This window comes from Amphibalanus amphitrite, unplaced genomic scaffold (genome assembly GCF_019059575.1).
Source record: "Amphibalanus amphitrite isolate SeventyFive unplaced genomic scaffold, NRLGWU_Aamphi_draft 000217F_arrow, whole genome shotgun sequence".
Classification (NCBI taxonomy): domain Eukaryota; kingdom Metazoa; phylum Arthropoda; class Thecostraca; order Balanomorpha; family Balanidae; genus Amphibalanus; species Amphibalanus amphitrite.
The window spans coordinates 223,408-245,513 of record NW_024881712.1 but is presented as its reverse complement, the minus strand read 5'-3'; the positions used below and the strand labels follow the sequence as shown (position 1 = coordinate 245,513).

Sequence of the window (22,106 nt, the reverse complement as noted above, 5' to 3'; positions counted from 1 at the left end):
CCGAAGGGAAAGTGGGAAATGCCTACGATAATTTAATGAATCTAAAGGTGATGATTAAGTGCGAAAAACGTTTTGACTTAAAGGGACTATCCCACCTTCTAAAATGTTGTTGAAACCAGTTAAATTGTGCCCGACTTTATAGATTGGATGACCAGGAACACGGTTCTGGCATTTATTTTTCATTAAACATCTTAGGCTTCCCATATTCCAAACACAAACTTTCAAATATGTGACGTCACAGCCCAAAATTACCTCCTTCCCCAGGCCACATTACTGTCATAAAGCTGATTCTTTTTACTCTGTAGGCACCACAACAAAGTTCAGACCAAGTTTTAAGCGATTTTTCAACGAACAAACCCATTTGAATCAGAATGACTAAACGAGGTGACGTCACACTAACGGTCGCTCCATGTTGAAGATAGGGCCTTGTACAAGGCCCATTTTCAAATGAAGGGAACTAATTTCTTCAACACCAAGAGGCCACGGGGGTTGCAACCTAGATAGATAGTGGTTTCTGAACCTCGCCGCAAACTTGGCTATCTCAACTCAAACCCCATGTTAAAGGTGGGATAGTCCCTTTAACAAAATGTGATGAAATGACCCGGGAAAAATGTATTACTGGCGGTCAATTCAAAAGGGCGCAAACATTTTAACAGTTAAAACAGAGGTGCACGATTCAAAGTGTAGTACACATTTCGTACTTTCAGCGGCGATAGCGGGAGAACAGTGTGGAGCTTCGAGGATCGGTCTTCAGTTCCCGGACCAGAACGGTGGGGCCTATGCAACATCAAATTTCATCAAAATGATGATACTGTCCCTTTAACAATGACGATACAATAGCAATGCAGATAAAATCAGACGTTTCGGGCCTGACTTGCATTCGTCAGTGAAATAAAAATTATAGCTTTTACGCTGATAAAATATACCTAAATAGTAACCGGCCAGCACGGCAATCTTTTTTTTTCACTGACGAAGGCACTTGGCTGTCCGAAAAGTTTGACTTTCTTCGTTTTGTTATTGTACCTATTGTAATTGCATGCAAAAAAAGGTCGGTTGATCTGTACTTTTGGGCTAAATTCCAGCAGTCAATAAAGTCTAGTTCAGGAAGATAATTCAATAATTCAGGAAAAGGAAAGTGTCTGTGCGTGCGTGCAAGTGTGCATGTGTGCGCATGTGCGTGTGCGCCCATGTGCGTGTGCGCCCATGTGCGTGTGCGTGTAGGTGTGTGTGTGTGGTTGCAAGCGTGCGCGAGACTGGGCTGGGTATGAATGATCAAGTGACCAGGGAGCCCCTCAGATGGCCAGGGGGCCCCTCAGGTGACCAGGGCCCCTCAGATGACCAGGGCCTCTCAGATGGCCAGGGGCCCCTCAGGTGACCATGGGGCACTCAGGTAACCAGTGGCCCTCAGTTAGAAAGGGGCGTTGTGGGCTCGTCACCGTGACATAATCCCTCTTCGATATTATTTTTTCTTTCGAGTAAAAGACGTTCTATCTAGTATTGGAATTAACACGCGCACCGACCGGGGCCTGCGCCAACTTAGTACCGACGGGGGGGGGGGGGCGGATGACCGCCCCCCCCTGAGATCTCGAGAACGAAGCAAGATAGCGACAAGTGGTAAACGGCATCGGATACGCACGGACAAGGTCTACAATTTTTACAAAGGCCATTTTCAGGTCAGGTCAAAGATGACGTCACAGGGGTCAAAAAGTCAAAATGGCGGCGCTAGATAGGGAGAGTTTTCTCGAATTACTTTCGAGTTAGTCAAGATAGGAACAAACTAAGGGCATTATCGTGATCCTCTCGTCAATCCGCATCGAATGATATATATGATGACCTCAAAAGGTCAAGGTCAAAGGTTGACCTCAGGTCACGTGACCTCGAGGTCATCATGTATATCATTCGATGCGTCTTGACGAGCTGAACACAATGAGACCATCCGCGCGACTGTATCTTGTTCCTGTACGGAGTTATTGGCAAAAAACCTTTGGTGACCTTTGATGACGTCACATGACCTTACAGCTGCCCAACAGCAAAACAGACCTCAAGGTAGTGAAGGTCGATCGTATATGAAGTCATGTATGGTATATGGGGCCATTCCGACCCGTTTTAGTGGTAAAAAACAGGGAGTTGATTTTCCCCCATTGACTTATAATGGGGAGGTCGAGAAATTGAACTGACCTTAGGTCACTGATATCAAAATTCCGAGATATACAAAATTTAGCTACTAATGACCTTATAACATGCTGCGAGTTTCAAAGGCCTCCGACATCTACTGTAGCTCTGGCACGGTGACAAAGTTGCAAAAAAGTGACTTGAGGTTGGGTCATTCAAAGTGACCTGGTGACCTGACCTTAAAAGTTAGGAGGTTCAAACTTGCACACCATGTGTAAAATTGATTAGAGAATAGTCGTACCAAATTTCGCGGCGCATTCGCGAAAAACCCCAGGGGGGGGGGGCGGATATCCGCCCCCCGTCGGTGCGCGTGTTAAGCACAGGGATCCAGCATTGCTACGTTCACCAGAGTTATCTATGGACCGCAGGGGCCCCCTCGCGCCTTCGGCGCTCAGGGGGGGGGGGCATGGCCCCCGTGCCCCCCCCCCTTGGGTACGTCACTGCGCGTGGTGCACTGAGTCAAGAGCCTTTTTACTGGATTCGCTGGCAAAGTCGCATACAAAGCATGCGTAATCCAGTTTCGATCGCACGATCCACCGATATAAAAGAAGGAGCGTCCTGCAGTCCGCTCCATACGATGTTCGAGCGACACATTTTAAAACGTTCAAGGATTTAAAACATCTCTCTCGAAGCGCTCTAAAATGGTCTGAATATGTCAATCGTCTGTCAAACAGAACTCCCAAGAACTTCGCCGCCGGCTGCGTGGGTATTACACGCCTGTAGAGTTTGATTCCGATGGTTGGATCGTCACAGCGACGACGACAGAAGTGCAATGCTACGGTCTTCGTTGTTGAGAAACGAAGACCATTGTCGTCACTCCACCTTTCCAAACGAGTCACAGCTAGCTGCAGCTGTCAGGACGCGTGGCGGGCGGTCGTGGCAGAAAACCAAATAGCGAAATCGTCCACAAACAGAGATCTGCCGATAGATGGTGCGAGTTTGTCGCCAATGTCATTAATCGCCACAGCGAACAGCGCCACACTGAGCATTCCGCCCTGGGGAACGCCGTTCTCCTGAACAAAACTGCTCGAAAGACGGCTGCCAACACTGACTCTAAACCGACGACCCGATAACCCGATAACCGAAACCGACGACCCATCCGGCCGCGTATGCAGTACTTATGTACTTTGGAAATAATGCTCTGTCGTAAGACTGTATCATAGGCCGCCTCAATATCAAAGAACAGTGCTCCAAGGTGCTTCTTTCCAATAAACAGGTGCGTATCTCGGTGTCGAGGGCTAATATGTGGTCAACAGGGCTGCGATGCTTTCTTAAACCGCACTGGGCGTTTGTAAAAACACCACGATGTTCCAGAAACCAGCTAAGACGCACATTGACCATCTTCTCCATCAGCTTTGAAAGCGATGATGTGAGAGAGATGGACCGATACTGGAGAGGGTCATGTCTCAACTTGCCAGCCTTCAAGATGAAGGTGATTGTGGCTTCTCGCCAGGTCTCAGGGAAGGTGCCATTCTCCCAAAGCGAATTGAAAGTTGCTAGCAGCGCCTCGAGGGCAACTGCGGGGAGATGACAAATCGTGTCGTTGTGGACAGCATCCGGACCCTCTGAGACGCTGCGCAACGAGCTGATAGCAGCCGTAAGCTCAGCCATAGAAAAATGCTCGTTGTACACCAAATTTTCAGCAGTGCTGAAGTCAACAGCGGCTGGTGCAATTCGGGAGGAAGACCCCCTCCGGCAGCGCTGATAGAGTGCACGGCCTATCGTCTCTGCGACGTCTGATGTCCGTGTTGTTCACTCTTGAAACCGGGAGCGGAGCAGAGCTGAACCGGCCATCAATGCGCTTCATGCGTGCCCATATCTGGGTCGTAGGAGTAAAACGGTTTATGGAACTCACGTACGTGCGCCATGAAACAGCCTTTGCCTCTTTTAAAACGCGTCGGGCAAAAGCCCGCGCTTTCTTAAAAGTGATGATGTTCTCACTAGTAATACTCCGGTCAAGCTTTCTACAAACGCACTTCCTGGCACGAATCGCATCTCCGCATTCCTTGGTCCACCACGGGACCGGAGGACGACGAGGCTGACTCGACGTCTTGGGTATGCACCCGTTTGCGGAGTCAATGAGTAAACATATAAAATCCTCTGTAGACACCACATAGGCGTCGGTTCTGGATAAAACCGAGGCCTCTACGGCGGCCTGGAATTCGCCCCAGTCGGCCTTCCGAACATTCCACCTAGGTGGACGGTTGCCTGACACTGGGGACTCCTGGTGCTCCAGCCACAATGGGATGTGGTCGCTCCCGAGTGGGTCGTCATGGAGGGACCAGGTAAAAAGCTGAGCTAGCCGCGGACTGACTAAAGCTCAGGTCCAGAGCCGATGTTTGACCGGAGGGCGTTGTAAAATGGGCGCGCTTTCCTGTATTTAAAATACACAGCGCCTCATCGCGGATAAGATTCTAAAAGTCGACCACGAGTGCCAGTGCTGTCGCATCCCCACACCAAGCAATGGGCGTTAAAATCGTCGACTACCAGGACCGAAGGTGGAAGCTCATCGACAAGTCGATGCAGCTCAACCACCGGGAGCGCTATACCTGGTGGGAGGTATAAAGAACAGACAGCTCCCGGTGGATGAAGTCAATTCTAGCGGCTACCGCCTGCAGAGCAGTCTGCAGCGGAACCTGACGTGCAGGCACACTGTGGTGCACTGACAGAAGTACAGGGTGGGGCAGAAAGATTTGCCTGTTTTTTTTTTCAGTCCATAACTTAAGAAGTTATGAACGGATTTTGATAAAATTTTGCATGCATCCTCCCAACTGACTCATGTATCAATATTAAGATCGTTTTTACATTTTGTAATAGTTGTAGGTGAGCTATGGCGAAGGTGACTAAGTGAGCCCAAATTGCGGCGCTGAAGTAGGCTGGCCACAGCTCCCGAGGCGTTGCCAAACAACTCGGTGTTGCCGTAAAAACTGTTTGCAATGTAATTAAATTACTTAAAAAGACAGTGTTAGTGTCGACGAAGTCCATGCCAAGAAAAACAAGGGATTTCCGCTTCAAAAAGCTGGTTAATATCGTGCACAAGAAGGTGTTTCAAGTCCTTGGCGAAGCATGCACAAACTGCCAAGGGAACTCGTTGTTTAGCCCAGAACCGCCAGGAGAATCGTAAACGACGGCTTAGGCTTCATGTCATGCAGGATGCAACGTCGACACCCAATTTCGGCGGCATCCAGGGAAAAGCGGCTACACATGACCCAAAAGACACCGGAGGAGATCAGGAGCGCCGGTAACAAGGCATTCTGCTGGTCCAATGACAAAATTTTCATGCCTGAGCCCCAGAGACACTGCCAAAGCGTCGACCTTGAATTTCAGGCTGATTCAGAATTATGAACGAAAAAGCATGGCTGGTTCTGTCAACGAGCTTTCGGGACACCCTGTAGAACATAAATAAAAAACGCCCAATTTTGATACGTAACAAAATAATGCGTCAGTCTGCCGACGAATTTGGTAAGACTTCGGCTTTTGCTCGTTGCACCCAGCAACGTGCTCATTACTAGCTGTTTGTAGCTATTAGAGATAAAACACCATAATATGTTTTTATTCTGAGGTAAGAATCATTCAGTTTAGGAACTTGTAATTTTGCCACATAAAATGTCATCATCATGCCAGCACTATCAGAAGTTGATGCAGGTCGAATTGTTGAGAAACGGGGATGTTTAAAAAAAGTAACACTTTATCAATCACCCTGTACCAATTTCCTCCACATTAGTCGCCAATGGAGTAGAATTTAAAAGCAACTACTGTAATAAACCAAAATGTAGGAAAGACTGGAGCCGCGCCGTAAGGCGGTGGGCTGAGAAGACGGAGGGAGGGTGGCGGTCGGTAGGCCGCAGCCGGCGCACCTTTGCGTCGTTGATGTCGTGCTGCGTAAGCCGCTGCAGTAGTTCGGGCACGTGCACAGCGCCGTAAGTGTGGTAACGGGGCCGCGCCTCCGTCAGCTCCTGCAGGCTGGCGGCTTCCGACGCCGGTGTGGGCGCCACATCCAGCCGGTGCCTGTTGTCCTGCACGTGCAGCAGCCCTGTGACAGTGGCGGCTGCCACACCGGGGCCCACTGGCACTGGGCTGAGTCGCTCACTGAGCTCGGCCGACAGCTGCAGCCTCTGATGGGCGCGCCGCACGGGCAGCGTGAGCACGTCGCCGCGCCGGTAGGTCAGCACCGGACAGTCGGCCTCCAGCTGGCATTCGGAGCGCTGCACCGGCGACGCGTACTGAGCCGGCGTGAGCAGCGCCTGCGGCTTCAGGTCGCGAATCAGCTTGTTGGCCTGGCTGAAGTACAGGGACGTGTCAATAGGCGTGAAATAGTAGTTCATTGCTAGCGGCTGGTACGGAGCCAGACACTCTAGATAGGGGAAGTCGGGCGAGGTGAAGATGACGGCGTTGGCCGCGTTGCCACCCCACAGCTCCATGAAGTGCACTGTGTCACCGAAGCGCAAACTCGGGTGGCCAGCGAAGACGACGCACGGTTGCCGGAACTCGGCACTGAAGCCGTCCGCCTGCAGGTTTTTGTAGGGCCGCAGCCGGCCGCCAGCCACCAGCTGGCCGTGAGGGAACGGCTCCTCGGGCAGGTAGACGCGCACCTGTTTGTTGTGCGACAACCATTCGGCCAGGATGTTGGAGTAGGCAAGCGAGTGCTCCGCAACCGGCGAGACAAAGAACAGCGGCACCTGGCTAAGGCTCTGCTGGTCCAGGTACGGGGCCAGGCACTCGATCAGGTCGTACACGATGCCAGACGGGCAGCAAGGCACAAGCACGTTGCCGCCACCCTTCAGCGTGTGCGCCACCTTTGCGCAGAACGCGCCGATCATGTCGTCCGGGTTGTAGCTGGGCACCTGGGTCAAACCGTTGAGGATGAGCACGCGGGCGCCGCGCAACTGGGCCTGCTCCAGCTGCTTCGGGTGTGTGGTCAGCGTGGACGATCCGTTCACGTACACGATCTTCTCATATTCAGAGGAGATGGTCCAGTTGGCTGAGCCCAGACAATAGCCCGAGCTGGATGGCATTACGCGCAGCGCCCCGAACACATCCATCTTCTCGCCGTAGCCGACCGTGTGCACGCGTCGCACGGCGTCGGCGATGGCGTCGGCGCTGTAGAGCTGCCGCCACAGCTTCGGCTTATAAGCGTGGCATAGCGGCGCTGGCAGCAGGTGCAGCAGCCGCTTCCAGTGCTGGGCGTGCTGGGCGCGCGGCGTCTGCTCCATGTGGTAGAGCAGCTCGTCCATGCAGAGCCGGCCAATGTGCAGCGTCGGCTCTGTGGCGTACACAGTGCCACGGAAGCCGCGCTCGGCCACAATGAACGGCAGCGCCAGCATGCTGGTGTAGTTGGACACCAGAATGGCGTCCACCTCGGAGAAGTCTATCAGACTCGTCTGCGGCGGGCAGAACTCGGGAGGCGAGTCGATGAACACCTTACCGGCGCACTCGCGCAGCTCGCCCTCCACCTGCGGCTGCTCCTTGGGCGTCCAAGTGGGCAGGCTGGCCAGCCGACGGCTCGGTACCAGTGGCAGAGGCAGGAAGTTGAGCATTGTCGTCTCATCCAGGCCACAGTCCAGCATGATGGTGCACTGCTTGAAGCGTAGCACGCTGCACGGCTTATTCGGATGTCCACTTAGTGCGTAAAACTTCATTTTCTTGCAGATGTCACCAGTAAGGTATTCTTACGCAAGCTTAGGTAAAGTAGTGCACTGCAACGAAACATTCTTAAAGGAAATAGTTCACTTTCACGAAATTACTTTTTTGTAATGGATTTATGATTTTTTATGCTCAAAATGATCAGCAAATAAAATAAAACCTTTTTATAAAAGATTATTTTCTATACTTTAATATAGGAAGAACTTTTCAGTTTAACCCTATTCCTGGCGGGCTCCGCCGGGACAAGAAACTGGCGGGGGGGGCCGATTCGGCCCCCCTCCTGAGATCTCGAGAACGAAGCAAGATAGCGACAAGCGGTAAACGGCATCGGATACGCACGGCCAAGATCTACAATTTTTACTAAGGTCATTTTCAGGTCAGGTCAAAGCTGACGTCACAGGGGTCGAAAAAGTCAAAATGGCGGCGCTAGATATGGAGAGAGTTTTTCTCGAATAACTTTCGAATTAGTCAAGATAGGAACAAACTAAGGGCATCATCGTGATCCTCTCGTCAATCCGCATCGAATGATATATATGTTGACCTCGAAAGGTCAAGGTCAAAGGTTGACCTCAGGTCACGTGACCTCGAGGTCATCATGTATATCATTCGATGCGTCTTGACGAGCTGAACACAATGAGACCATCCACGCGTCTGTATCTTGTTCCTGTACGGAGTTATTGGCCAAAAACCTTTGGTGACCTTTGATGACGTCACATGACCTCACAGCTGCCCAACAGCAAAACAGACCTCAAGGTAGTGAAGGTTGATCGTATATGAAGTCATGTATGGTATATGGGGCCATTCCGACCCGTTTTAGTGGTAAAAACAGGGAGTTGATTTTTCCCCCATTGACTTATAATGGGGAGGTCGCGAAATTGACCTGACCTTAGGTCACCGATATCAAAATTCCGAGATATACAAATTGCACATACTGGTACCCTAACTAAACCCTGAAGAGAAGAAATTGATCGGTCAAAAACTCTAGCTCTGGCGTGATTGCAAACTTTTCTGAGGTAGGGTCACCAAACCGCCTCTGGTGACCTGACCTGAGGTCAGATCAACTCAAAATTTTCAGACATGTTGCGTAGAAGCCTTTTAGGAAAAGTCAGAAAATTTGAGCTTCCTAGCTCAACGCGTTTGGGAGAAATAACCAAAAAACCTCAGGGGGGGCTCCTGAGGCCCCCCCCCCCCGCCAGGAATAGGGTTAAAGAAGGAAATAACCCCTGTAAGGAACATGCGATCCAGTATGAAAAGAGAGGTCCCGAAAATTCTTCAGAAACTCGTCGGCAGGAAAAATATAAAAAGTTAACCTAATTATAAGACATTTTGGACTGATTTTGTCTACTTGCTTTTTATGATGGAATCGTCTAAACATCTATATTTCACTTTCCATGCAAAATGGATGTTCAACACCTAGCAATTTCATCGTTCCGCAAAATATTCAAAGAGCGTAAAAAATAGGCTATGATTATTCCTCATCTGAAGTGCTACGGAACGCTGTCTTTAAAGATACCTTTGTCTAGGAAAAATGTTTTCTGAGCCATGCAAATGCCCTAATCGTAATCTTTGATGAATTTACTGTCGACTTACATATGTGCGCTGTTTTCTAATTTTCGGAAAAAGGTGTCTTTGAGGTTTGGCGAGGCCAGACCGGCCCGATCGCCTACCGTGCAGCGGCCAGACGGGCCCGATCGCCTATCGTGCAGCGGCCAGACGGGCCCGATCGCCTACCGTGCAGCGGCCAGACGGGCCCGATCGCCTACCGTGCAGCTGGGGCGAAGGTTAAGAGCAGATGGCGCCGGTGGCGGGGCTCGCCTCTACCCGGGCCTGAATTGACCTTAGTAGTACGAGTGAATGAGAAGTGCCTTTCATAATCGTTTGGCGTCAATACCTACCTTAGTAATAAAAGTTTCGGCAGGTTCTGAAACACACATTGCCAGAATATCGTCAACAAAACTTCAATAATTTAACCCGCGCCCCACTGGGGTCTGCGTATAACACACCCTACTGGGGGGGGGCTATTCATAGCCCCCCCCCCCTTCCTAACTCCGAAACTACTGGGCCGATCGTCAAAATTCAAGCGGCGTCTGATAGCCCCGGCAAAACTGTCAAGCGAAACCTAATTTAATTGACCTCGAGGTCACCGATGACGTCACAGGTCAGGTCAAAGTAAAAATTATTAGCATTTTGGCTTGTTCACGTTTTGGGCTCTGGCCGCCGTCTTACAAGTCAGATCAGGCTCATTTTTGGTTCACACACTCGTGAACAGATACTCTAGATACCCTGAGGGTACCAAACTTGTACTTTGATTTTCAGGTCAAGGTCAGGTCATCACAGGTCACAAAAATATTATATCATGCGTCGGTCACGTGACACATGTTTTATGGTCCATTTAGGCCAAAAATTTCGAATTTGATGTCGTCTGTGTCATTCGAGGTCATTTTGAGTCAAATTTAGCTTAGGTCAGGTCACTTTCAGGTCAAAAAAGGTCAAATTTTGAAGTTAAAATTTTTCAACAAAAAAGGTGTCTATTGGATGCAGTTTGAGCTCAGGAACACGATGGTGCTATTTATATTGGCGTACGATGTCAAATACGTGCTGAAAAATTGATTTGAAAAATTAATAATTGTGAATTTTTTGCAATAATGCGTATAACTTGGTAATTTTTGAAGATATTTAGCTTAAACTTGCTAGAGTAAGTCATAATAATGCGTTCTATCACATATATTCCGTTTTTTTTTCGAAAATATAAAAACTTTTTGGAAAAAATGTAAAAATATAAATTTTGAATTTCATTATATTAAATTTTCGAAATTTTCAAAATTTCGAAAATTCGAGATAGCAGTTTGATAGCGCAGTCTATTCTGAGTCCTCTCATGCACAGAAATTGGATCTAGCTTAAAAACTGAGCTCTTGGGAGCGATTGCCGTGGTTTTTGCGTCGAAATCGGCCGAACATGACGTTACTCTGACGTCATTTCCGGCCTGCCGCTACTGCCGCTACGGCCAGATACCGTACCTGTGCCGCTCGGCGCCTCCGGCGGTGACCGGTCGGCGGGCCGGGGCGGGGAGGACGGGCAGTCGCTCCCTGGACGTGTTGCTGACCACTAATACAGCACCAAACGCAGTGCCGTCTTCGCTGAGTGCGTGTGGGCGGTGCGACGACATAACAGGCAGCTATGTATAAGCTTGTTTTGACGCGCGGTATGGGCAGCTATAGCCTATAACCAGTCGCGGCGCAAGTGCGTTTGAGCCAGGTGATTCGCAACCGCCATCCAATCAGCATACTGCAATCCAGTGCCGGCAGTGACGTACATGACACGTGATCACTGATCAGACAGCTGGGCCGAAAGCGCGCCAATTTTCAAAGGGTTTGAGCGTGCCAGTTGAGTTTGAGCGTGCAGTGGAGAAGGACGGTTGTGCTCAGCGCGGGTGATAGCGGGTGTGTAGTGTGTGCATTGATCATTCGAGCAAAGGACGTCGTGGAGGACATCGAAAGCACAGCTGTGGAACCCAGAAAAGACGAAACCTGCACGACAACGACTTTTCGGCGCGCCGGAAACCGGAAAATTCACCCAAGAGACCCTTGGTGGGCGTGTTTGCCTGCACCCGGTGTAGATCTGCATGACTATTTACGGTCACCGCCCTGACCTGAGCAGTGCGCAGTATCTGGTCCTATTATCCCTTTTACAGGGTCCGGCATATAAGTTTTGTCTTGTAAAACTGTGTCGTGTAAGCTGCTAGGTGAAAGTCAGCAATTGTTACAGGATATGCAATGCTCTAATGACATATCTTTGGTAATGAACAATTATTTAACATGCACGCCATTTTTGCGTAGCTGAAACCACCGTTGATTTTCGTGTTTTATAACCGAAATAGATATTAAATATCCATTCAAGATTATCTCAGATTTACTTATCCCAAGTTGCGTCTTATCGGAAGAGAAACGGTGAAGCTATGTCCATGCTGTTGTCACCAATGTAAAACATGAATAATAATAAAAGACCAAATGTCTGTGAGTTTTGGATGTGTTACGATATATAAAGAGAAATCGGACGAGGAAGCTGAGCGTAATGAGACAGTTTCTGAGCAAGTTCTACGATAAATATACCTAGGGCATTATTATTTCCCCTTCTGGGTTTATGTGGGATCTAATGCAAGAATACATTGAGATCAGTGATGGAAATCACAGAATAATACGGGAGTGTTAAGTGGTATAATGCGAGTATAGTTTGCAAAATACTCCCCTTATACGCTTAGAAGGAATACTAGAGGTTTCGATGTAAGGGTATTTTGGTAGGTTAAAAGGAGTGTACTGTGGGTATGGCAGGGAATAGAACAGGAATCATATTCCTTTGCTCTTCGGTACTTACTAGGGTATATTAGAAGAATTCAAGGGAGCTATTTAAAGAACAAGGGTATAGTTTGGGCATATTCGGAGAAATGATCAGGGTGTTGTTTTAGACCAAAACCCCTAATATGCTTAAAAGGAATCAAAAAGGTTTTCAGTGTAGGGTATATTAGAAGAATTTCAGGGCGATATTCAAAGAAAGTGTATTTGGGGTATATTCGGAGAAAATCTAAAGGGTCTGTTCTCTGAGAAACTGAACTCTGAGATACTCTTATCCCGATTCCCCTTACGCGTGCCTATCCGACCGACGCGCACTGCAGCACTGTTTGCTGAGAGTCGCGCCCGAATCAGCACGGTCCAGAACGGGTTGGTCTGTCGTGTCGCGAGAGAGACAAACTCAGGGGCGCGGGAACTACTTTCCGACTTGGGGGGGGGGGCACACCATAATAGAGATTAACCTAGGGTACCCCCAAATCTAGTTTTCACACCGGTTTTAGGCCACTTATTTTTAACCCCTCGGCTTTTTCAACAAAAAAAGAAAACATTTGCAAAAAAAGTGTGGTATTCCGTCTCAAAGCTGTGGGGGCACCGCCCCCACGGCCCCAGAGTTCGGGGGGGCAAGCTGCCCCCACTGCCCCCCGGCTCCCGCGCCTATGGACAAACTCATTCCTCGCTCATTCCAAAGCCGACTTTTTCACGACCAGCTTTTTTGCGTACAAAGCTCATGTCATCAAATACGTTGCGAACTTACCACCACCTCCGGGCTACTAGTCACTGTTGGTAGGTGATTCTTATTGATTTTATATTTCTATGATTTTAAATATGTCTATTTTTAATGTTTTCTTATATTTTTCATTTCACTTTATACATTTTTACGTGTTTTTAAAGTACCTATACATCGTTTATCTCTCAGTGTTCATATTTACTGTTTGTTCAGCTATTCTGGTTTACCTTGTATCATGATTTCTTTCCCACCTTACATGGGATTTTAAAACTCATGCTCAGTGGTCGTTCACACATTTTTTTTCTTCATATTTTCACTTCATTGCCTATTTCATTGTATTGTTCATTGTTATCTATTTTAGTTACATGTGTATCTGCGTTTTTATCCGGGCGTGTGTATGCTGCCTGTGTGTGCCATATTTATTGTTTTTAATCTTGTGACTCCGTCTTTAAGTGGGTCAAGTGCCTGTTGACGGTCTGTTGAAAAAATACAAAATACAAATACAAATGATCAGGGTGTTGTTTTAGACCAATTCCCCTAATATGCTTAAAAGGAATCAAAAAAGCTCTCAGTGGGGGCGACTGTGGGACGTATAGGGATGTCTCTGATGACTATACATAGGGCGCTTATATGCCAAAGAGGGCGCCTATGAAGCTAATGGGGGCACCTGGGAAACGAGGACATTTGTGTAAGGGTTTTCAGGGGTCATGCGCCGTTTGCGGCAAATAGATTCTAAAAAAAAAAATCGGAGGGGGAATAAGTTTTAAAAATGGTGCGGACTTTCAGCACTGTTCGTTTAAGCGGTTACGCCCCTGGGTACATCTGCCCCATCTCAGAAGCTAGATTTGGAGGTCATACTTGAAAGCAGCCAGCAGGACGAGGCAAAAGTTGGAGGCCCCTGAAAATAGGAGGCCCCCTGGAAAAGGAGGCCCCTTGACAGGGTGGCCCACCCACTTTTCATGACGTTCCTACGCCCGTGACGGGGGCCCTTTAGCCCCCCCCCCCCCTCCTCCCAACGGGTCGCGGGTTAAAGGAAAAAGTTCACTTTCAACATGGGGTTTCATTTAATCATTTACCGGAGCCTGCTCGATAAGTTACCGTAAAATGGGGTGTTAAGGGACAGCGGGGTGATAAGGGACAGTTGCGTGGGAAAAACGTTGAGTCATGTTATGTTCCTAATTTGAGAAGGTTAAATAAAAACTTTGGTGTGGTAGTTGACACTGTTTTGGTCTCGACTATAGGACAAAATGGCATGTTTTCCCTTCAAGTGATTTGGTTCGAAAATGGTATTGAAAATCATGCTAAATTTTCACAAAATTGAAACATCTCCAAAACTCTGTGTGTACCACATAAACTAGTACGTGTACAGGGAAAATGAATGCATAGGTGAAGGGGAGAGTGGGGTAAGATGCCCAGGGTGGGAAAGACGCCCCATCCCCTCTAGCGGCGAAACAAAGAATCGAACCTGGAAATTAATGTTCTTAGCGCAAAGCGCAAGCCTGCCTTGTTAACTGCACAAAAAATTGCGAAGCTCAGTTGGGCAACGGCTGGCTGATGATTGCATGTTTTTTATTTGCTGCTTTCAAAAATATTTTGGTGTCAAAACATTGTAAATATCAAAGAAGGTAGATAATTTTGCGTCCCTTGCTATAGTCGTAATACATTAGCATGCGTGTACTGTGTCCCAAACAGTTTGTTTCAGGGTGTAGTTTTATGGCTAACAAATTGTACTGATTTAATGTTACTTCAGTACCTTGGGGTAAGATGCCCCCTGTCCTGATGGGGAAAGACGCCCCCCTAAATCCGTAGGCTGTCCTTCAAGCAGCCCATCAAATCATTTATTACATACTTGTGATGTAGACAGAAGCCGATCTGGGATTATTGAGAGTCCAGTACGGTCGGGTGCTCCCCATGCCGGTCTCTCGGCCCACACAGCGACTTTTTGGGAGGCATCTGACTCTGAGAGCCCTCACGACGGCCTCTGTGGGCCCCATTATTGGCTCCAGGGCCCCTCACGACATACTTTGAGGGCTCCCACGTTGGCTCCACGGGCCGCGCTGACATCTGAGGTCCCACGATGGGCTCGAGGGCCCTCAAGCATCATGAAGACCTATAAGAGCCCCACAGTGGTCTCCGAACGCCACCACGGAGGCTTGTTTGGCCGCGCTGGACTATGATGGCCCTAACCAGGGGGTTACGGTTCTATGCTGCCACATAGAGAGGGCTCAGGAGACAGATGACGTCACGGGGTGTCAAGGTTTTGTCGATTTTGAAGACTTTGCTGTGCTGTAAATTTTCTTGTTTGGGCTCTAAGGGAGCCTAAAGGTTAATGTCAAACTGCCTTAGAGGACACAATCCTCGAAGATAAGTATTGGCGAAGATTGGTAGACACCCGCTGGCGTCATCTGTCAAGGTCACCGATGTAAACAAACGGCTAACCGTTCTACCTCCTATATACGGCCTTGGCCCTAACGATGACCTCTGAAACCCCTTAAGACTACTTTTGAGGGCCCTTATGATGACGTTTGGTGTCTACTGCAGGCTCGAAGGGACTACTTATTCGTTCAGGCGATTCACGTGCCCATTTATGTCACTTATAGTGCAGGGGGCATCTTCCCCAACGCCAGGGGGTGTCTTTCCCACCCTGTGGGGTAAGATGCCCCCTTTCACTTCTTCAGGAAAATGCTTAATAGCAAAAAAGTTGTCATATTTCAGGCACGAAAGTGTGATATTTTTGGAGAAAAATGATGTCGGCTTCCGTTGAAACTCCAAGTTTTTGCTTTCCCATCGTCATTTTCGAATAACTGACATAGCAAAACCCTGGGCATCTTTCCCCACTCTCCCCTATTGTCACATGTATTGCACATGTTTCCTGAAAACTTATACAAATCCACCGATTCATGCATCATCCTCTTCCTCTTCTCCGGACACATGCATATTTTCAGGTGAATGTGGGGTGCTAAGGGACAGGGAAGAAAAAAATAAAAAAATGTCTGAATATAGGTCATTTCATAAAGTTTTCTTTCAATGGGCATGGAAACACCAAATTCCACATAAAATGCTGGCAAGTTCATGCTTTTATCTCCAACATATCTTAAGTTATATAACAAAACACTCCAAAACTCCCTTAACACTCTCTTTTACAATGATGGGTCAATGAAGACTGATGTAGGTAAATGTGATGTCATCATAAAAAGGCCAAAACAAAGAGGGCAGCATAATGACAAGTGACTAACTAGCTTCAAAATGGATTTTGGTTGATGACAGAAGGGTAGGGTAAGGTGCCTAATTAGCGACCCCCTTAATTTGAACCGTCATTGCTCACGTTCTGTGGCTGCCACTGTATTACTGGCTTGATTTTCGGAGAGATCGTTTATTTTTCTATTAAAATATAGTCATTTTCTGCCCCAATATTCACTAACTTATTTGTAGTGAGCATTTTGGTAAACCATTGCAAAAAAACGCTAATAGGGAACTCTCCCCGATTAGCGACCGGGGAGGGTCGCTAATAAGTCAATGGGTTTCCCCATACTAAAAGTGGCAAAAAATGTGACGCCTGAAAAGATGAAATATGATCTCAAAAAGGTAACCTATACGCAAAGCACTCAATCACTTGAACAGGAACGTTTATCCAACACATTTACGTAAGTAAAAACTGATGACATGATGCACCGAAGGCGAAAAGAAGGCGGAAACCCACATTTTGCGGGCTATCTCGTATGATATTCGAGGTCCGCGCTGAATTCGGCACCCCTGCAGTCGGTGACGACATTTGACATCCCCTGCCACACATTGCAAGCTTCAGCAACACCTCATTTTCATTTCTCTCTTTTCCCCTTTCTTTCCCTTCTTGAGCTATTTGCGACCATGTCAGGCGCAAATAGGAAATATGAGTTGCGACACATTTTTAACCGCCATGCTGTGCACAATTAAGCGATTCACTATGGGAAAACGGCAATCAATTGAAAAAGGAATGTAGATTCAGAATAAAAAAGGTGCATCATCCTAATATGCATCGCTTTTCATCAGAGAGGGCCCAAACACACACGTTTTGGATAAAAACTCGTAATTTTTATTTAAACTCACCTGAAACGTCCAACCAGAAACATCGACAACCGTAAAATAATTTAATTTGATAACCAAAGTATGGCTGACTTTTTGACGATGTTTTTACCCCGTTTTCTCCTGCCAGTTGTTCTGTAGAGTGGTAGGTCGCAAAATCGGAAAGGGTCGCTAATTAGGCACCTTACCCTACTTTTTGGTTCTGTTTACCTTAAAATTAGCACATTTTCCAGAAGCAAAAACTGCATTACATGTAATTGGCTAAAAAGGCCGTTAGTGGTGAATGAACCTGACTTGTTTTGTGACAAAATATGCAAAACATTTCAAAAGGGCCGAGTTATCGGCATTTTTTTATTATCGGCATTATCGGCATTTCAATAGGGCCGAGTTATCGGCCCGGGAGCCACCGCCCTCGCCCGACCGTCTGTCCTTCTGTGTGCCCTTTCACACCCCAACTGTGGGTATTTGATGACCAGTTCTTGGAATAACATAGATGTCCCTTAACCCGCGCGGGGCTGGGGGGTAAATTTTACCCCCCCCCCCCTCGCGAACTTTTGCAATATCTCAAAAACGGCGGCGCGCAGCGCCGCTTAACTTTCAGTACCTTTTCTTACATCAATTTGACACGTTCCCTGAAACTTTGAGCGAAATCCGTCGGAAAATTTTTGAGAAATTGACGTTTTAGTGACGTCATGTTCGCCATTTTCGCCTCAAAAACGGCAAAAGTTCAAACGCCGCTAACATCTTTATTTTTAAAGGAATCAAGACGTAACAAAAAAGGATATACGTAATTCTACTTTGTCTATCAAATGGCTATCTCGGTTTTTTGAAAATTTTGGATTTTGGCCCAAATTTTTTCAAAAAACTGACTTTTTTGGGAAAATAGCTATAAAATCCAAAATTTTAAGTGTATCGAAAAAACCGGAATATATGTCAGAGAAGTGGTCTATGTGCACCTACATACCAAGTTTTAGAAGAATCGGTTCAAAAATGTGGGAGTTATTCAAAATTGTATGACGTCACGACACACAAATTTTTTGAAAAATAACTTTTTTGGAAGTTCTAGAACTCGTACGGAAACAAAAATAGCACCATTCGATTCGCCGTAAAAAACTGCATCAGATAGACACCTTTTTAGCCCTTAACAACCAACTTCAAAATTTGACCTCACTTGACCTGACCTTGACCTGACCTCGACCTGCAATTCATCCAGAGGTGGTCCATATCACTTATTGAGTGTGCCTATTGAATTCTATGAGTAAAATGACCCATAAAACATGTGTCGCACATGCCCTTCTCTATATTTTGTTTTTGGTGACCTGACCTGACCTGACCTGACCTTGACCTTGACCTCTGACTGATATTGTATGCAACGAATATTGTCTTGGTAGCCTAAGAACACGTTTTGGGCGATCAGTCTCAGTCCATGACTCCATTCTTCGGCAACTACGGTGCAAGGCCGATACTGTAGGAACTTGCAATTTGTACCCTTGACCTGACCTTGACCTTGACCTCAAACTTAAAATTAAGTACATGTTTTTAGTTGTTCGTGATGAGATCTTTCGATTGGCGTTTGAATTTTCCAAATCGAACCATTGATTCGGGAGATAACAGGGGGGTAAAATTTACCCCCCCCCCAGCCCCGCGCGTTCGGCTGGAGACCCCAGCCCCGCGCGGGTTAACACCCCACATTGGGGTACGAAGGGACAGTAATGAAAAATAATAAAAAATAATATGCAGGTAGGGTGAATAGGTCAAAAACGCCCCCCTTAAGCGCAAAACCTTCTGACACTCAACCCAACACCGAATACTTAAACCTTTGGGCACCATCATGTAGCTCATTCTTTTTACTAACGCTTTGAGACCAAGAAAAGACACCTGCGTGTGGTATTTAACCCCCAAAAATGCTTTTTCATACCCTTACAAAAGGGCGTTTTGCCCCATACCCTGGGTAATACACCCAAACCCATGTGCAAAGCGCACCCCTGGGTTAAACGCCTCCCCTCAAAAATCGTATTTCTTATCGACGGATAGGTGTTTTATCCTGTCTTTCAGAACAGTCAGCTGCTTGTTTACGTAGGTCTCTATTTCCGGTTCTGCGTCTTGAGGAACAGCGTGGGTAGGTGCTGATGTTGGTTTTGGGTGTTGTTTTGGTTGTTTTTACAGAAGATTCCTAATATTTTGATGCTTTCTTTATATCACAAAACTTGCTATTGTGCACATCACTCAAAACTGCGTTTTATTGTCATTCTGTTGAATTTGTTATGCTGTGGCGTTAGTGGCGCGTTTTTTGGCAATATTTTGTTGACCGGAAATGGAGTGGATGGGGAAATACCGCCTACTCGATGCATGGGGCAAGACGCCCCCAGTTTTCTGAAAGGGGGGCGTTTTGCACGGTGGTGAGAGTGCAGGGTAGCGCCCTGTAGGTCGGGGCCGAAAAGGCCTCTCCCTGTCCTTTTTTGCTGATATATCCTAAACGACTGCAGATATCGTCACCAAACTTTCAGGGCTCCTCCGGGCATCCATTGTACACATTGCAACACAATTTTATTCCAAAGGCTATGATAGGTTGACCACAAATGACATGAGAATGACGTCAAGTTTGACGTCGAATGACGTCAAACTTGACGTCATTCCAGGGGTACGTTTTCCCCACAGTTACCCTATATATTTTTAAAACTTTAATGTAGCAGGCATGTAAAGCACCAAATTACACATAAAATGCTGACAAGTTGATGCTTCTGTCTCCAAGCCTTCGAGTTATATAACAAAACACCTCAAAACTGTCCCTTAAAGGCAGTGTGCCACCTTCCAATGATTTCCCATTTTATTTTTCCTAGGATAAGAAGCTTCTGTTTATACCTAATATCGCAAAAAAAAATCAAAAATGGGCCTAAAATAGTGCTTTTTCGCCTAAAAGTTTATCGGTTTTTCGATATGTATAACAACTGTAGTGGGCTGACCTGCAAACAGGCGTCGGCAACAATCGCGAATGCGGCGCACATGTGACAATAAGCAAAGGTCATTATAGAGTTACGACGTACGGGAATGGGTTATCAGCTGTCTAATCGTAGACAACACAATGTCGAATTAAAACTGTAAACCAGTATTGGTATTGTTTCTTTAATTTGGCTGTCGAACATTAATTTATGGTTTGAAATATTATTTTATGTAAAATAATTGATATGAAACAGCCGTCTCTAAAGTTATGACCCCATCTCACCACATGAAAGTGGCAGAAATGATAATGATCAGCTGACGCATTTTTCTTGGCCGAAGTCAGAGCGCGCGGCCCGACGCACCACCACCGCACCACAAAGTATGAGCAGAAGCCACCTGCGGTAGACCGCGCCCAAAGCCAGGGCCCCGGTAACGTGAGGTAGCCGAGTCGGGGCAGCGTGCGCTGACCCAAGCCGGGGCCGCGGCTTTGGGCGCGGTCTACCGCATCCCCGGGCAGCCCCGGGCTATCACATGACACCGGGAGGACGCGCGGCCCCGGCTTGGGTCAGCGCACGCTGCCCCGACTCGGCTACCTCACGTTACCGGGGCCCTGGCTTTGGGCGCGGTCTACCGCACCACCTAACAGGCGTGTTCGAAACCGCAGGAGATGATGATGAACGGGTTTATCGAAACTTGATTGGATGAGCCTATCGGTAATAGCGATTTCAGTGTGTGCATTTATTGTTCATAGTGGTGTGAAATGTGGTTGGGGTACGACTGACAACCCGTCGGGGCGAATTTCGCACTGGGGTACTCAAAATTTGAAGAATTTAAGACGTTTCTATGAGTTTTGAAGGTATGGATAAGTTCTAAAGATCCGGTTCTCCGTATCTGGGCCATTAACTCCATACGGTCCAGGAAAGCTGGCACACTACCTTTAACACCCCATTTTACGGTATCTAGATAACACATTTTGACTTGAACAAAGAGCACGTGATAATTCAGTGGCGTATCCAGGGGGAGGCCAAGAGGTCATGGCCTCCCCCTTTGGCATCAAACATGCAAGTGGGCCCTTTGGGTCACTTGAGTGCAGTGACGTACCCAAGGGGGGCCATGGGGGCCCTGAGGGGCGCCCTGGTTACCTGAGGGTCCCCCTGGTCACCTGAGGGGTCCCTGGTTAGCTGAGGGGCCCCTGGTTACCTGAGTGGCTCCTGGTTATCTGAGGGGCCCATGGTTATCTGAGGGGCCCCTGGTTATTTGAGGGGAGCCTGGTTACCTGATTGGTCCCTGGTTATCTGAACGACTCCTGGTTACCTGAGGGACCCCTGGCTACGGGGGCCCTGGTAACCTGAGTGGCCCTTGTTATCTGAGGGGCCCATGGTTACCTGAGGGGCCCCTGGTTTCCTGGGGGGCCCCTGCTTACCTGAGGGGCCCCTGATTACCTAAGGGGCTCGTGATTGCCTGAGAGCCCCTGATTTTCTGAGAGGCCCCTGGTTACCAGTGGGGCCTCTTGGTATATGAGGGACCCCTGGTTATCTGAGGGGCCCCTGGTTACCTGAGGGGCCCCTAGTTATCTAAAGGGCCCCTAGCTACCTGAGGGGCCCCTGATCCCCTGGGTAACCCCTGGCCAGTGCACAGTGGGGATTTTTCCGATCTAGCGCCTATTAATTCAAAAAATATTTTTTGGATTCTTGTTTATTTTTTGTGTCAGTAGGGCTAAGAAATGTCTGAATTTTTCATATATGGCATTGTTTTATCTGTATGTCCACAGCAAAACTAGGAAAAATGCGCCCAAAGTTCACACTCATGCGTGATTACTCAATGGGCTCAGCAAGGCCCGAAAGTATAGCTCAATTTCATTGTCCTGTCCTGTTGGTTTTAATCTTGCGAGGTCTTAAAGTTGCATATCGTCTGAAAGGCACCTTTATTAGGAATGGAATGGCAAACAGAAAGTATGCCACAACCTTACTAAGCAGGGCCTATTTTAACATGTTAACTGGGGGGGCAAATGCCCCCGCACTCAACAGAATTGCCCCCCTAGTCGTCGAGATTTGCCCACTATAAAAATGGGCATAAAGGAACAGGGTGACAAACATACTACGTAACTACTGTGACTTGTTTTGCAATGGATGTCAAATGAGTCAGTCTGTAAGTAATGACCAGTGGTGTATCTAAGGGTGGGTCATATGGGTCATGACCCCCCACCCTCTTGGGG

At 47.6% G+C, this 22,106-nt stretch overlaps 1 protein-coding gene across 5 annotated transcripts in view; it reads right to left on the bottom strand.

Moving 5' to 3' along the window:
* LOC122385385 (integrator complex subunit 9-like) overlaps window positions 1-22,106 on the bottom strand; it is an 85,330-nt gene that overhangs the window by 46,316 nt on the left and 16,908 nt on the right. For 2 of the 5 annotated variants that reach the window (XM_043373620.1, XM_043373623.1), the window contains exon 2: window positions 6,030-7,868. In XM_043373620.1, coding sequence (XP_043229555.1) covers window positions 6,030-7,811 — 1,782 coding nt within the window. In that variant the 5' untranslated portion in view covers window positions 7,812-7,868. Of the gene's footprint in view, window positions 1-6,029; window positions 7,884-9,710; window positions 9,737-22,106 lie in introns of those variants that run through there. The other 3 variants (XM_043373622.1, XM_043373619.1, XM_043373624.1) reach the window with 2 other exon arrangements.